Source organism: Bactrocera latifrons, unplaced genomic scaffold (genome assembly GCF_001853355.1).
Source record: "Bactrocera latifrons isolate USDA-ARS-PBARC rearing strain unplaced genomic scaffold, ASM185335v1 scaffold_59, whole genome shotgun sequence".
Lineage (NCBI taxonomy): Eukaryota > Metazoa > Arthropoda > Insecta > Diptera > Tephritidae > Bactrocera > Bactrocera latifrons.
This window is the reverse complement of record NW_017537256.1, coordinates 551786-568038: the sequence shown is the minus strand read 5'-3', so window position 1 is coordinate 568038 and position 16253 is coordinate 551786. Positions and strand designations below refer to the sequence as shown.

The following is a 16253-nucleotide window of genomic DNA, read 5'->3' as shown; positions in this document are numbered from 1 at the left end:
ATAAATGCAATTGCAAACTTCTTTACAATTATGATAAATATGTGACTGTGTGGATTCTAAAGCAAAGTAAGAAACATTTGTGGTTGGTGTGTCGAATAATATAACATAGGAATACAAGTGAAATTGTTTTCCTAATAAGAAACGTGGAACAAACGTTAACTTCAGTTGCAGCGTAGCTGGAATACCCTTCGCAAATAAAAAAGTTAATATACAAGAAATTAATTTTGTTCGATCCGTTTGTATGGCAACTATATGTTATAGTCGTCTGATCTGAACAGTTTCTGCGGAGTTTGCATCGTGTGCTTGGATAATAATCCATTCCAATTTTGATGAAGATATCTCTTGAAATAAAAAAGTTTTCCATACAAGCACTTGATTTCGATTGTTCAGTTTTTATGGCAGCTATATATTACAGTGATTCGATATCGGCATTTCCGACAAGTGAGCAGCTTCTTGGAGATAAAAATATGTGAGCAAATTTTCTGATCGATATCTAAAAAATTGAGGGACTTTTCCCTATGTGCGTTACAAACTTCGTGGCAAACTTAATATACAATGTTCAGGGTATAAAAAATGTGATGTGAAGAAATGAATGCTTCTAGAGACCCACTGTTATAATAAATATAATAGAGCGCGCCTTATCGCTATGCATGTGTAATAAGTAAAGTATATTTGCGTACTTCATATCGGTTGATTCTGTTTCGCGCCGTTCAGTTGAAAGCATCGTTTCGCGAGAAGTGCTACTTTGGTTTTGTTGTTGGTGGAAAAAATGTTTCGTTGGTGCTGGTGAGTTTTGTGACTTCGTATTTTCTTAAGTTGACATTATTTGAAATAAGAATCTAATCTAACAACAAGTGTCTGAAAAATTGAATTTGTGAAAATTTCGAATGGATGTGTTTTTGGAACCAATAGACTCTGTGTATAGCAAAACATGGTCACAAAAGTTCGAACTGCCGAAGAAGCATCCAAAACTTCTTTGAAAAAGCTCAAGGCTTAAGCTTTAAGCTTCACTTGGGTTTCGTATGTCTTACAGCGACTGCTTGCAATAACTACGAAACCTAAGTAATTTACCAGAAAAAATTTACCGCAGATGAGCAAGATAATTTTGAAACTAAGCATTTGTTGTCCCACAAGAGTAGTAGGGGTTGGTCACCCGTAGAGCCGGCATGCTGAGAAAAGGCATTCCATTCAATCGACCTTGCCCGGGCATCATAGGCGACCTTTCATGATCAGCTATTCTATTAACACCCGCTGACCATTCAGGCATCAAAATGGATACCTCGACACGTTGGCTTAGGATGGTGTTGGTCTCTGCAATAAAAGATGGATATAAAGGGCTGAAGGTGTATTCATCCATATCATCATTGTGGGAATTATGAGGTATCTGTTTTAGTTCATAAAACCGTAACACGCGTAAGCATTTGGGTTGAGCCCATTATTTTTATGTAAGTCACTTTGCCACAGCAAGGCAACCAACGCGCAAAGAGTCCGAGATAGAGAATATTTTCTTTTCCTAAACCAGTTCAACACTGTAACGTGACATTACAGTCCTAGCCACTATAATATGTATCTATTAACCGAGAGTTACGGAATTTTGGTAACGCGCTTTGTTATAGTTTCTCAATAGTCCGTTCTGGCTACATGGTAGATTGTGAAGATATGTAGGTTTAAGTTCACCTTGTTCATTGTCCATAACACAGCGAGCTCGATAACTAACTGAAACTAAAGCTTTGGCTTCGCCATCCAAGATAAACTCACATTAGTGTATTTTAGTGCTGACATACAGTTTCATCGTTTTGCGACTTCGCAAGATACAAGAGTATCGAATTACTTACAACCCTGCGTTACAATTCCTTTTTAGATTTCTTTTTTTTTTCTGTAACGTCTTTTCACAAACCTTCAAAGCAAAAAATATAAATTTTTTTTTTGGCAGAAAATTTATTGTTTTTACTTTTGCTCAACAAAATTATGCTTCTTAAATAAATACAAGGCAATCGCGCTCAGGTTATTTGCAAGCGAGGTGACTGGTCGAACGTCGAAGCAGTGGTCTAATGGTGTTGGTCAATTGTGTGGCGAAGCATGGGATGTAAACCAAGTCGTCCAAATAGAAGGCGAGGTGGTAGTAGAGACCACTCCCAGTACTCAGGCTCAGAGTCATGTGGTTGTTGTAATCCAGAATGCGAAGTATCTCAACATGGAAGACGGGGTTCACGCGGCCAGAGCCAAGGTCGATATGAAGCACCGCCGTTATGTCGCTCACATACAAATGTGTGCTTAAGCCCGTCCAAGTGTCATCTCATAGCAACGCGTGTGGTCATTTGTAAGAAGAGTTCCGATTAGTTTTGTTCAGCGAAGTCTACAATGCAACTACAAGAATTTTGTTTTGCTTCAATATTTGAAGTATTTTCCAAAAGAAAATGTCAAAGCATTATTTGGAATTTCAAAAGAAAGTTGGAAAAATATTTTTGTCTCAAAATTTCTGGTGTCAAAAGCGAAAAACGTGATTCGTAAATAAAATTCAACATTACAAATCCGCTTGCGGTCGTTGATAGGCGAGCCGCCAAACAAAAACTTGTCAAACTTTCGGAGCACAAGCTGAAGCGGTTTTTACAAGATGGGCAATGCCGGTAGTAGTAATCGTAGTGATCCTTACCGATCACCACCGCATCAAAGTTATCAGTATTACGAGCAAGCAAGACCACAGACGCGGAATCGTGATCAGTACAATGTGTCAGGAAGTATGAACGAAGCTAGCATAGGTCCACGTATTGTGGTGCATGGCGCTCCGTATATGGACCGACCGAGCCAATATGAGGTAAGGCAGCGGATACCGAAGCGGATGCCAAAGCACAGCACACCGAAATCATCACACAGCGGCGCTGCGATGTGTGTGCGCGAGTATGGCATTTCCCCACAACGACCACAAGCAATATCGGAAACATCCATATTCTCAAATGAAAGACCACTACAGCGACCACCGCCAACAACAATACGGTCACAGCCGCAACAACAGCAGCAACCAGTACGGAGTCCGATAGAATCGTGTAATTGTAAAGCCTGTCGCGATAAAGATGAGAAATTAGCAGCATATGCCGGTCCAACAGCCGCCGCCAACACAACTTATGTGTCACCAAGCGCCGGTCCATCAGCCACCACCAATACAACTTATGCATCACCAATCGCCGGTCCATCTGCCAAAGCCAATACATCTTATGTGTCACCTATCGAATATACATCTACTCCCACGGCGCCAAAGCGCAACGCTTGCACCACCGAAAACTCTTGTACTGGCTGTAGCCGTGGCGCTCAGCGCTATATAGAACCATACTCAGCTGCGCAGGGCAGAGTGTTTGATAGAAGCTTGAATGACACGAGCCGTGAAAGGAACTATAGAGAACAACATGTAGAGTCTGTGGAACGTTCGGGCAGGCATTGCTGCAAATACGAGGATGAAAGTTATGCAAATACGTCGACGCGTAGGCGTCAGAGTCCCGCGCCGAGCGAAATCCAAACAACCAAGAGCAGGGGTGAAAACCAACCAATTACGTCGACGCGAATACACGAGTGTTCAATGGCAAATGAAACCCAATCATCCAAATACAGGGATGAAGCTTATCCGCTTACTTCGACGCGTATTCATAATAATACCATCTCAAAGGAAAATGAAGCGTACAAGTATAGAGATGAGACTTATGCAGACACGTCCACCCGAATGCCTCCGAGCATTGGGCAAACTCAAGCTTCACCACCGGCTCAACTACAAATATGTTACGATGGTGGCATGACAACGAGGTAAGGTTATGTCGCAGGTCTGACGAAATTTGTATGAGTTTAAATGGTTCCAAAGATATGGAAGTGTTCTAAGGGGTGTATTTATGAATGATAGTGTTTTGTGCAGCGAAGTAGGGTCGTTAGTAGTAGGTAGGATGTCAAAGTCCGGCATCAACTCGAGGAGCATATTTTCATTTGAACATGGCCGGCTGTCGAAGGAAATCGCGACATTCCTTGGAAAGTGTAACATTCGTTGGCGTTGGTGACATCTGCGAATTACTAACTAATATCATTTTGTTTATCGAAAGTGAAAGTGCACCCTTGGTATCACACCGGTATAGAAGCGCCATATTTCCTAACTTACAATTACATATTTTCTTCACAGTGGTGGCGCTACTTCAGACGAGGTAACAGACTTTCATCGTGAATGCTTAGATGCTCATAACAGATATCGTGCCCGACACCAGAATTGCCCACCACTATCTTTGAGCAACGAATTGAGTAAATATGCGCAACAATGGGCTCAGGTAAGTGAGAATTAAACTGCGAGTGGATTTGATTATATAGGGTTGCGGTTCAAGAAAAATATAGCATACCTTTAGGAGTGCACACAAATACATATTCCTATAGTTATGTAAATTTCATTGCTACAGCGTCTGGCCGCTACTGGGCGCTTGGAACACCGTCAAGTGCACACATACGGCGAAAACTTATACACATCGAGTGGCATGGAGGTGGATGGAGCTACAGTGGTGAAAAACTGGTATGATGAGATACGCAATTATGATTTCTCGAAAGCCACCTACAAGCCTGGCACCGGACATTTTACGCAAATTGTTTGGCGGGACAGTCGACAGCTAGGTGTGGGTATCGCAACAAGGTGAGCGATTGTCATCCACGCTCTGCTTAATATATTTGATATAGAAAATTTAATTTTTATTCTCTTCTAAAGAGGTGATTCTACGTACGTCGTTTGTAACTACAATCCACCTGGAAATATACTGGGAAGTTTTGACGGCATGGTGCCACCGTTGAAGTGAAGCATAAAAAATTTTTTATAAATAATACAGAATGTGATACATTTATCTACCAAATCGAGTTTGACTAGTGGTTGCAGTGAAACAGTAAAGCTTTTGTGCTTTTATAAGTGATTTGTTAATATTATTTATCATTTCAATTTATATCGGCTCGATGGTTTTACTTCTTCACTGCAACGAGTTCTTCATGCTTGTGGAACCCTATCGCCCACTTTGAAGTAAAACAAAAAATAACAGTAAATATGTAAATACCATATACTCATTAAATTGTATATAGATCTTTAATATATGAAATATTTTATACAATATTGTGGCACTAATTGGAGTTTTTTATTTCTCAAAAAAATAGCAAAAATTCCTATAGTTGAAAAATATAAATATGTGGCAACTCTTTACAATATATTTTTAACTGTAAGCTTTTTAAAACTTTTCTCATGTGAACTTCATATTGCAAATAAACTATTGGTAACAATTATATTGAGTTAACAGATGGCAACGCTTATACATAAATAATATTTCAAAAGAGTTAGTGCTTTAATATTTAAACAAAAAAAAGTCTGCTTAAGCCGCTTTTGCCTGATGCCCATATTGCTTGTTTAATTAATTAGTTATTTTTGTAAACAGGTGGCAACTCTTCTAAATTTTGCTCCGTATTTTTAAACCTCTTCGGATCGTAGTGGTCATATTACCTTGTAAATTAAATTTGCAAACAGGTGGCAACTCTTCTAAAAATTGTTTCGGTATTTTGAAACTTCGATCGGATTGGATTGTAGTGCTTATACTGCATACTTATTGAAATCTGGAAACAGGTGGCAACTCTTCTAAAAAAATTGTTTCGTATTTTTAAACCTCTTTGGATGTTACTTTTTATATTACATATGTACTTAATTAAATTTGCAAACAGGTGACAACACTTCAATTTTTGTTTTTTTTTTGAACCTCTTTGGACCGTAGTGTTTACATTACTTACCTTATTAAATTGTGAAAAGGTGGCAACCTTTATACTTTCTGTCTCAAATCTCGAAAATTATGGACCACGACGTGCCTAAGGAAACTTTTTCTTCCAAAATTTCATATCGTTCAAACCTCTTTCAGCTGAGTCCTTCAAAGTGAAAACTGTAAATTCATTAGAAGGCTTTCGGTCATGACAGACTAGTGGATTGAAAATGCCAGAAAATACAAAATTATGCATCAAATTTAAACTTCATTCCTTTGTAGACGTTGACATGCTATATGTAAGCCATACTGAGGTGGTTAGTGAAAAAAAAATATTGCAAAGGTAAAAGATTGGGCCGCTTATTTTAACGGATCAGCTCCTAATTTCTTTGTCGAAAATCAGGACGGTATACAGTTCCCACATGCCTGAAATTGTTTGAAAGCTAGAGCGCTCTATAATTTAATCACTTAAAAACTTAACATTGGATCAAGCATTACTGTAAAGCACAACTAAGCAACTCGCCAAATATATTTTTTCACTTGAGACATCAAAATCCAAACTCTCTACATCCTCATTACCTATCAATCGCACCAACTCTACATCTAACGAGCGTGAAAATATGAAAATACTTAATTTATTTGCTCTCCAGCAAAGTACAGCCAAAATAAATCTACGTAATAATCCAGTTTAGAATAAATAAATTAATAAAACGTTGTAAAGATTTTCAAAGCTTTAGTAAACCGATATTTGCGCAAATTTGTGGCTTGACACAACGGCAATTTATGACCATTTATTCGGTTTTGTGGTAAATATGTACTGAAGCACTTACAAGGGATCAAACGAGTTGTTGTTTTCAATATTTTCAGTTGTAAAATATTCAATTTGCAGATAATTAAAAATATACATGTAGTCAAACGTTTATGGATATAACAAAAATGAAATCACAAGTGTGTACAACAACAAAGTATGAAATTTTATGCTGCGTGAATCACGTTATTCTCATTGCCTGTAGAAAGTCAACTGAAATGCAATAAAGTATTATTTTATTCTTTTTCGTGCTCCCAAGTACACGATACCAAGTACAACCAGGCGCTTCTCCAACAAAGTGGATGTTATACTCTTCCTCTGCTTTTACCGGCGGGCACTAAATCAAAAACCGTCTTCTATCCTGATCACATGCCCAGCCAGCGCAGTCACTGTCTTTTGATTCGCTGAACTATGTTAATGCTGTCGTATATCTTATACAGCTCATCGGTCCATCGACTGATGTATTCTCCATTGTCAAAAGACGATAAATCTTCTGCAAAACTTTTCTCTCAAAAACTCTTAAGGCCGACCCAACACTTGCTGAGCTGGCTTGAGGCCCACTCGTTCAGTATTGAACCACAAGAAACTCCTACCCGTTCCCATTCCGTAGTTATTGAGCCTGAAGGCTTATATCGCTGCTCTAGTATCTCAGTGGATAGTCACCAGTCTGAAGGAGGCTGTGCTCCGAAGTAGTAGATTCACTGCTAAAATTATGGCTGCGACGTGAGTGGCGCCGTTAGGAAATCGAAATGTACAAGGGTCCCAGCATGCCCAGGCTCGCGTCAACTAAGTACCCAAATTCTCTGAGTCTGAGGGTAGCTTTGCTGCCATACACCGTGCAACTATCAATTGCTGCTAACTATATGTAGCAAGACATTGTGGTTTTTACTGCTCCATCAATACTGATTGGAACAGAGAGTTTAACACTAATCAATTTTTTCGGTAGTGTATGATTTTCAGCACTCAGTTGCTTACGATGCTGAGTTACCTTGAGTAATCATAAATTTTCCCTCAACCAATGGAGCAACGTCGTTCGCGTAAGCAATCACCCGGCAACCAACTTCCTTGAGCTTTTCCAGTTGATCTATATTATTAGATATTTATAAATGATAAGATTGATTTTCGCCATTTAGCCTGTTGAGGGGCTTTGGTGTGATTTTTTTGATTTCGGCTCGTTTTTTCCCCTCCATTCCGATGCTTGTTGACTTGTGTGCATACCAAACTCAGATACTCATGTCTCTTCGGCAGTTATATAGCTTTCCATGAATGTGGGATTGGAGTTCGCTCGATCAAGCATGTCCAAAGAGAACTGTTTACGGTACTCTTTTTGAAAATAATTCCACTTTATCGAAACGAGTCGAGCAAGAACGCATTTCGTATCCACAATATGCACCAAAATCATTTGAACGGACTCGCGAGAGAAGTCCAGCTTTCTTGCCATCTCTATAACACATGCCACACGATTTTTTGGCACCATATCCAGTCAACCAGTCAACTTAGCAAACATCTATTTTTTTGAAATATCTATTACATTTAAATGACAATTACCGGTCCCAATGCAGGCGTTTTCAGCCACGCTAAAAAATTTAGGATTTCGCGGCGAATAATTAATTTATGTCTCATATTCGAGTAATCACGGAAACACTGTAAAATCTAGTTCGTACGAAATTAATATGCTTGCATCCCTACTTATTTGAATTTATGGTAAATTTTAGTATGACAGTGGTGTTCGGATAGATGGACTGGAAATGGTGACTGTATGTAAGTATGTATGCATTGATATATGAAATTAATGTACTTAATGTACTGTAACAAGCATATGCCTACTATGTGTTTGATAAGTTATTAAGATTATAGCTAATTCATGAAGCAATTAAACAGCTTGGATGTATTTCACTTGATTTGATATACTTATAGTTGCAGGTGCACCCCAAATGTAGGCAACAGTTGATGCCCAAAGTAGAAAAATGCTTACTCATTGCATTGGAATAAATTTGAAGGTATATTTTTTAACCGAATATGTATATTTTTATACCTGTCTCTTATACACATCTAGATGTGTATAAGAGACAGACCAAAAACCTAGCAAATGTCATAACTAAGCCGTAAATAAAGATATTAAAATGAAATTTGGCACAAAGGATCGCATTAGGGAGGGGCATATTTGGAAGTACTTTTTTTGGAAACGTGGGCGTGGCCCCACCCCCTACTAACTTTTGTGTACATATCTCGAAAACTACTATAGCTATGTCAACCAAACTGTATATAGTCATTTCCTTGAGGACTCCCATACAAAGGTTATGTTGAAAATCACTAAAAGTGCGTTAACCGACTAACAAAAAACGTCAGAAACACTAAATTGTACGGAAGAAATGTCAGAAGGAAGCTGCATCCAGGTTTTTTTAAAATTGAAAATGGGCGTGGCGTCGCCCACTTATGGACCAAAAACCATATCTCAGGAAGTATTCAACCGATTTCAATGAAATTCAGTATATAATATTTTCTTAACACCCTGATGACATGTTCCAAATATGGGTGAATTCGGTTCACAACCACGTCTGAAATCTCGATTATCACTTTATCATGCGAGAGTATAAAATGTTCGGTGACACCCGAACTTAGCCCTTCCTTACTTGTTCAAAATATTTTATATAAGCTCTAATGTTATTATACCCTCAAAGATTATTTTGAAAGTTGCTGCTTCATTTTTGCGTATTTTGGTTAGCTTTACGCAACAAAAAATATACAGGTTTTAGTACTTTTATTTTTTTGTACTATATCATACGTATATATTGTAATTTTTTATTGTTATTTCTGAGTTTCAAATTATTTTCATAACACTCTATGTATTCATAAATAGTTAAGCTGCAGATCGATCAAATCAAAAAGCCTTCTCCAGCCACCAAATATGAATAACTGCAGCTGAAATTGGGTTTTTGCGCTTAGCAAGTTACACATATTTGTTAAATCTGCAGCCTTATATAACTGAAAGTGTTAGCTAATTTATTTTCTATAACACAAAATTAGTTTTTTCGATGGTTGCATTACAAATACCGTCACTGTTATTGCCACTCGGTTTTAAGCACAAAAACTAAAATAAATTTTAACATTTTTTGGATTTGTTTTTACGCCAAAAAATATAGTTTCTTTATTTTTCTATATTTTGTAACCAAATAGAATTGCGAAAATGTAATGTTTTCACCTCCCCATCCGCCGCTAGCGTGTATGTGAGCTCAGACATGTTTTTAAATATTCATAACATTAAATCGCTGAACGAATGCTCGTTGTAATTAAATTATTTAGAACGCAAAAGTGTTAATATAATCAACACTGTAACGATGTTTTCTGCTAACGGTATACGTTATTTAAGCAATGGCAACAATTTAATCAAAGTAAATAAGCAAAAACACCAGCTTAATTCGATGGTACAAATGTTGCGTATACGCAGTGTGGTAACACATATTTTTTATAACAAAATAGTGGGAGAAAATACAGTTTGCTGTTTTATTTTATTTTTAACAACTTTTAAAATTACTTACTGTACAGTAAGCGGTCAAAATCTGCTTGACGTGAGGTAAGTAACCGTGAGAGGATTCTCTGAGTGCTGCACGCAGGCTGGTAGTTGTGTTAATTGAGTAGTTATTTTTTAAAAAACATTGTAACGGCATTAAATTTTATTGTAAAATCAACACCTATACTTTTATGATAAAACAATATTTTGCTGCCGAGTCATTGTAGTATTTTATATTTTGTTAGAATATTCTCGAAATGTGTGTGTGTGTGTGAGCTCGACAATAACTGCAGTTATAAAATTTTCATTTGTGTATATATGCATATGTTTGCAAATTTCGTTTTTTCGCTCTCATACGTCTAGGCAGGAAATGTCTACAGCATGAAAATTCACCAACCAATTTTCGCAAAATGAGTATTTCTGTAACGACAAGTACGAGGCTAACGGTGAAATTGCATGCTAACGCAGATGCATGCTGGCTTATACATATATATTTTCACATTTCATACAAGCATACGTCATGCGTCGGGATGTGCAGGTATGCGTCAGATGGAAAATATTTTGTAAAATGGAAATATATTCAATTTTACGTGACCGTCAGGCAGACAGACATTAATGGGCATATTTTATATATAGTATATGCATGTGTATAAAAGTAAAAAAAAAAAAGATGCATATATGTGTGTATGCTCACAGATGTATTTATATATGAGCATACATGTGTGCTTTATAAAAATCATGCCAACTTATTCATGCTTGGGGGTGTTCGCTTGCACTTAATAAGTTATATAGATGAGTATGTATGGATACAGCTGAGTTGATTTGTTGTTGTGTTTGATTTGTTCTGCCGGCAGCCAGGTATTTGTATCGAAATTTAATTTGCGCAAATCGACTTTTCTCCGTTGTTAAATAGTCAAAATATATTTATGAAAATGTATGAAATTTGGTAGTAAAATAATTTTTGAATTTTCTTGCATTAAAATTTTTTTAGATTCTTTGTTGTTATGGCTTTTAATGCTTTTTATAAATTGAACAGGGTATATTATGTTCGCCACGTTGAAGAAAGACGTCACAGACTCTGTAAAATATATGTACTACAAATTATCGGCGTAGCTGAGCCGTTTTTAGCCTTCTGGTATACGCCAATTAATCCTTCAGTTTTTGAGATATCGATCCGAAAGTTTATACACGTCATTTTCTCTCTAAGCAGTTCATTATTTGTCGGAAACGGCGATATCAGACCAGTATAGCACATGGCTGCCATATTAGCTGAACATCCCGAATCAAGTGCTTGTATGGAAAACTTTTTAATTTGACGAGATATCTTCACAATATTTGGTGCAGATTATTGCCGAAAGGAAGCCTGCAATCTCAGAAGAAATTGTCTGGATCGGATCATTGCAACATATAGCTGCCATACAAACTGATCACTCAAAATTCAGTCTTAGTATAAAAAACTTTTAATATGAAAAGATATCTTTACGAAATTTGGCATAGGTTCTTGTCTAAAGAAGGGATGCAATCTCTAAACAAATCGTCTCATTCGGATCATTTTAGCATATAGCTGCCATACAAACTGATCACTCAAAATTCAGTCTTAGTATAAAAAACTTTTAATATGAAAAGATATCTTTACGAAATTTGGCATAGGTTCTTGTCTAAAGAAGGGATGCAATCTCTAAACAAATCGTCTCATTCGGATCATTTTAGCATATAGCTGCCATACAAACTGACCGATCAAAATCAAGTTCTTTCAAAAAATATTTTGAATTTGTGCATTACATTTGTTTTGTATTTCATTTCATTAACGATGTAAACATTTTTTTGTTTTTTTATAAATTTGTGTAAGTCCCTATGTACGCCTTCATACCTGTTTAGCAAATTAAGCAGCAGTGCAACATTGCGTATGCGCAACAATTGAAGTAATCATATTAAAATTGCATTTTCGTTCATTTACATAAACTAATTACAAATCCCTGCATATTCACATTGATTTATTGTTCCAGTTGCTTTTATGCTGTTTTTGAGCAATTCCGCACGTAGCGTTGGTAATAAATACCGTTCGGAAATATAGCAAAATGAATTTGTTTCGACCGAAAAGGAATGTTATTAATTTAATTAGCACTTTATTCACGAAACAATTCAATTGCAGAAAGTAAACGTGTGTTGAATGCAAGAACATGCTATATATATATTTATTTCGTACAGCCAGTTATTGTTCAAATTATAGGAGCTGAATTGAGTTGAGGTAAAATCGTTAAAATTATGCATGAAGAATTATATTTGTTTGCAAATATGATTTCATGTAATTTAATATATTAAAAGAAAGTACTGTTTCACTCTAAAATAGCATACAGAACGGTGCTATAAGCTGTGCTAGTGGTTCTACAAAATTTTAGATCTTAATTGTTTAAGTTATTGTTGACTGAAGCCTTGCAGCATCAAAAAATAAGAGTACGATATGCGCAGAATTCCTTGAAAGTTCTCCAAAGTCATCGGATAGAGCCCGCCAGACTTAACCTGGAAGAAAGCAACAGTTTTTTCATGATTTATAAAGCATTTAAAATCTGCTCACATTTGCGTAATTCCAGATTTCCATCATGCCACGGGGTATCCTAGGCAACTTTTAAGCTCTGCATTAAAAGAGGAATAATTTAAAGTATGTACATTATGTAAGTAGATTAATATGAATGTGTGTATATAATAATAAGAATTGACAGGTACCTCGTTCGAGAAATTATTAGCATAATAGTAGGTTATACCGATCACATAAAAGTTGAAGTAGATAAACGTCAAAGCTGATAGCATCAGTCGAAGATCATGTAACGTATATAAATACGTATGTAAGATATTTCTATATCTTGTTTGTGTTTATTTTGAATCTTAGTTTCAATTTTATTCCCAATCGCCATTTCAATCACAATTTTGATTTTAATTTCAATTACAATTTCAATTTCAATTTTAATTTTAGTCTCAATCTCTATATCAAGCATAATGTCAATCTTAATCCCAAACTAAGTCATAGTCACAATCTCAATCGTAATCTCAATCTCAATCTTCTCAATATCAATCTCAATCTCAATCCCAGTCTCAGTATACATCTCAATCTGAACCTCAGTCTCAATGACAGTCTCAGTTTCAATCTTATTCTTAATCTCAACCCCAATCTCACCCGATCCTAATCTCAATCTCAATCTCAATCTCACTTTCAATTTCATTGTCAATGCTTATCTAAGCTTAAGCAAGCTAATCTTAATCTTCATTTCAATATCATTCTCAATCTCAATCCAAGTCTCAAACTAGATCTCAGTATCAAGCTCAATTTCAGTATCTGTCTCAATTTCAATCTCAATCTCAGTTTTAATTTCAATCTCAGTTACACTCTCAAGCACAATCACAATCACAATTTCAATCTTAATCTTAATCTCAATCTCAATACAGTTACAATTTTAATCACATCTCAATCTCAATCTTAGTCTCAATATCAAGCACAATTTCAATGTTAATCTCAATCACACTCTCAATCCCAGTCTCAATCGCAATCTCACTCTTAGTCTCAATCTCAATCTAAATCTCTCTGAATTTTATTCTCAGTGTCAGTCTCAGTTTTAATCTCATTCTTAATCTTAATCTCAATTTCATTGTCAGTTTCAATCTTAATTAATCAAAATCTCTGCCTTAAGCCAAATCTCAACCTCTATCCGAATTTCAGTTTCAATCTCACTTTAAAGTTCCACCTCAATCTAAATCTCTATTTCATTGGCAATCTCAGTCTTAACCTAAACCTCAACCTCAATTACAATCTCAATCACCAAAAAGATCTTGCTGAGTGCCCACTTTCGCATTTAAAATTACTACCTCACCATATTTTACTTATGTCATAAAAGCACTTACCAATGAGAGAAAGAAGAGCACCATACAGAGCATTAAGCCAAAGAGAGCAACGTGAAAAAATCCATCGATTGAAACTAAATATTCGAGAGCATTGCGGACACTACAATGAAAAATTAAAAAGACACAAAAGTGGAAAAAGAAACATAGAAATTAGAATACAGGTTCTAAATATCATTTCAGCTCATCGGCTGCCAGTTTCTTAAATTGTAATTTAATAGTTCTCTTACATGATGATTTCTGCGTAATACAAAAGGCATTCCTTAAACTCTCTCAGTTGGGAAGCCTCATTCTGTTTGCTGATGTTTCGCAACTTCGTGCGCAGATCCATCAAAATCACCTCGCCGAACTTGAGCGATGTAAGCAAAATATTCGTGAATGGCATATAGACGAAAACGAGTGTCGGCACCAACAGCAGCGCTTGTAGCAGAAAGAAGAATTCGTAGAATGTCGTTAGTTTGGCGCCAAAGAAAATATAATATATATCCAGTATAAATTCTTCGAATTAAAAAGAGAAGAAACAATAAAAAATATAAATAACGGTAGATACTTTACTTGTCTGTGGCTTACTGCGTTCTTCGAAAGAAAAGGGATATATATAAGAGCATAGCGCATCAATGGTGATGGTGTAGAAGCCGATGCGTGATTCCTGAGTGTGTGTGGTGACGTCCTGCAGCATGTGGACCACTTCCGTATCGCTGTTTAGCTGTTTTAAAGAGTATAATAAATGTAAAAAATATAAAAAATTACTTTTAGTTCGTCCAAAATTTATTGTCGCGCACCTCAATATTTTGATACCAACGATCGATGCTTTGTAAGAAACGCACGAACCGCTTGTTGTTGCGCACCACCATGATTAATCTAACCAAGCAGTGTGTTATGTGCGTTAGCATATAAAAATTCATGTCCGTCTCACCGATCTCGCCACCCCAAGACTTATATAAATATATGATTTGTGCCAAATATGTGGCCGCCGGCACGAAAGCCAAGAGTATTTGCTTTGCTCTGGTGGATCGACCGATGAGCCCTAGTTGCAGGAAGATTTTCACATTTACTGAATATAACGGTACATTTTTATAGTTCTGCATTTTATTGCGTGGCTTTACAAGTCCGTTATTAAATGAAAAATACTGAATGAAGCACCGTTACGGACTTGTCTTTTTAATGAGTTACAAAGGGTGGTGAGGATTTATGAGGTGCTCAAAGGTCACACCTTTTGTTAGCTCTGATAATTGCGTTAAATTGTTGCGTTTAACTGTAAATTGCAACAATTAGTTTAAGTGTAGAAAAATGCCTGGAAAATTCATATTTTTAGCAAGTAATATTTCAATTAGGTCTATGTGTTAGTTTCATATTAGCAATATATTTTATATATAGCCCTTGATATCGATCAAAGATTTTTTGGTACATTCTTTTTCTGATATGTCTGTATTGTATTCCGTTTGGTCTGCTGTTTCTTTACCTTAGAATGGAAGGAAACGATATCTGTAGAAACTTTTTATTTCCAATTTAAGCAAATTTAATTCAATTACTTGTTTGTTCGATTCACCACTCTCGTTCTAACTACTCCATACAACTTTGAAATTTGCATCCAACAAGATTTTTAGCCTTACCGCATAAATGCCTTTTAGACAGTTCCCAGTAAGAACTTCTAGTTCAGTAGATCTCCCGCTGCTAAGCACACGCGAGGTTCTTTAGTTCAGTGCTAGACCACGAGACGTTATTGGAAATCTAGCTCGATCCCATTCCGATGTGAGCGAAGCCATCTCATCGTCAGCTTGTTGCCAGCGATTCTGCTATTACCAAGCACCCAAATGAGTCTGATGATAAAGTAGCTTGATGCTATTTCTAGTTAGGACAGAGACTCCTTGACCACACACGCTCAGACTGCTTTTGAGCGCATATTCAGCTTTGATGTGGGTGTGAATGTTCCTAAAAGAAACTGCACTTCGTAGCAGTACTTCTGCCGCCTTCTTGATAGCAGCCAATCATGTCTGAAAAATACTAGAGAGATCCGGTAATCTAAAGCTAAAAATGTCGAAGAGCTCTTTACAGAAAACTCTCTCGTCAAACTTCACTCTTAACTTCGACCTGTCCGTGAAAAAGCTCACTTCGCCTCTTCTTCAGCGCGTTCTTCTCATCTACACATCTCTCATTGGTGTTTGAGCAGAGAAACCGCCTTCATGAATGCAATCTGTGGCACAGTGATTCAAGTTTTCAGGGATGCAGTGGAAGAAGCAGAGATTTTCGACTTGTTCGTGTTCGGATCCTTTCATATACTCAGCTTTCTTAAGGCTTA

General features: G+C 36.6%; 1 protein-coding gene across 1 annotated transcript; it reads left to right on the top strand.

Annotated features, from left to right (window-relative positions):
• Positions 1 to 1900: 1900 nt before the first annotated feature.
• Positions 1901 to 5128, top strand: LOC108974757. Its single transcript, XM_018942784.1, has 4 exons — positions 1901 to 3792; positions 4157 to 4298; positions 4425 to 4651; positions 4724 to 5128. Exons 1-4 carry the CDS (start codon positions 2615 to 2617, stop codon positions 4809 to 4811), a joined length of 1635 nt encoding a protein of 544 aa, XP_018798329.1. The 5' UTR covers positions 1901 to 2614; the 3' UTR covers positions 4812 to 5128.
• Positions 5129 to 16253: the final 11125 nt, after the last annotated feature.

Excerpts from the sequence above, each read along its gene's own strand:
- LOC108974757 (XM_018942784.1), top strand. The coding sequence starts at position 2,615 with ATGGGCAATGCCGGTAGTAGTAATCGTAGTGATCCTTACCGATCACCA. Across the intron at positions 3,793-4,156 it reads GATGGTGGCATGACAACGAG|TGGTGGCGCTACTTCAGACG; the intron begins GTAAGGTTATGT and ends TTTTCTTCACAG. Across the intron at positions 4,652-4,723 it reads GGTGTGGGTATCGCAACAAG|AGGTGATTCTACGTACGTCG; the intron begins GTGAGCGATTGT and ends TCTCTTCTAAAG.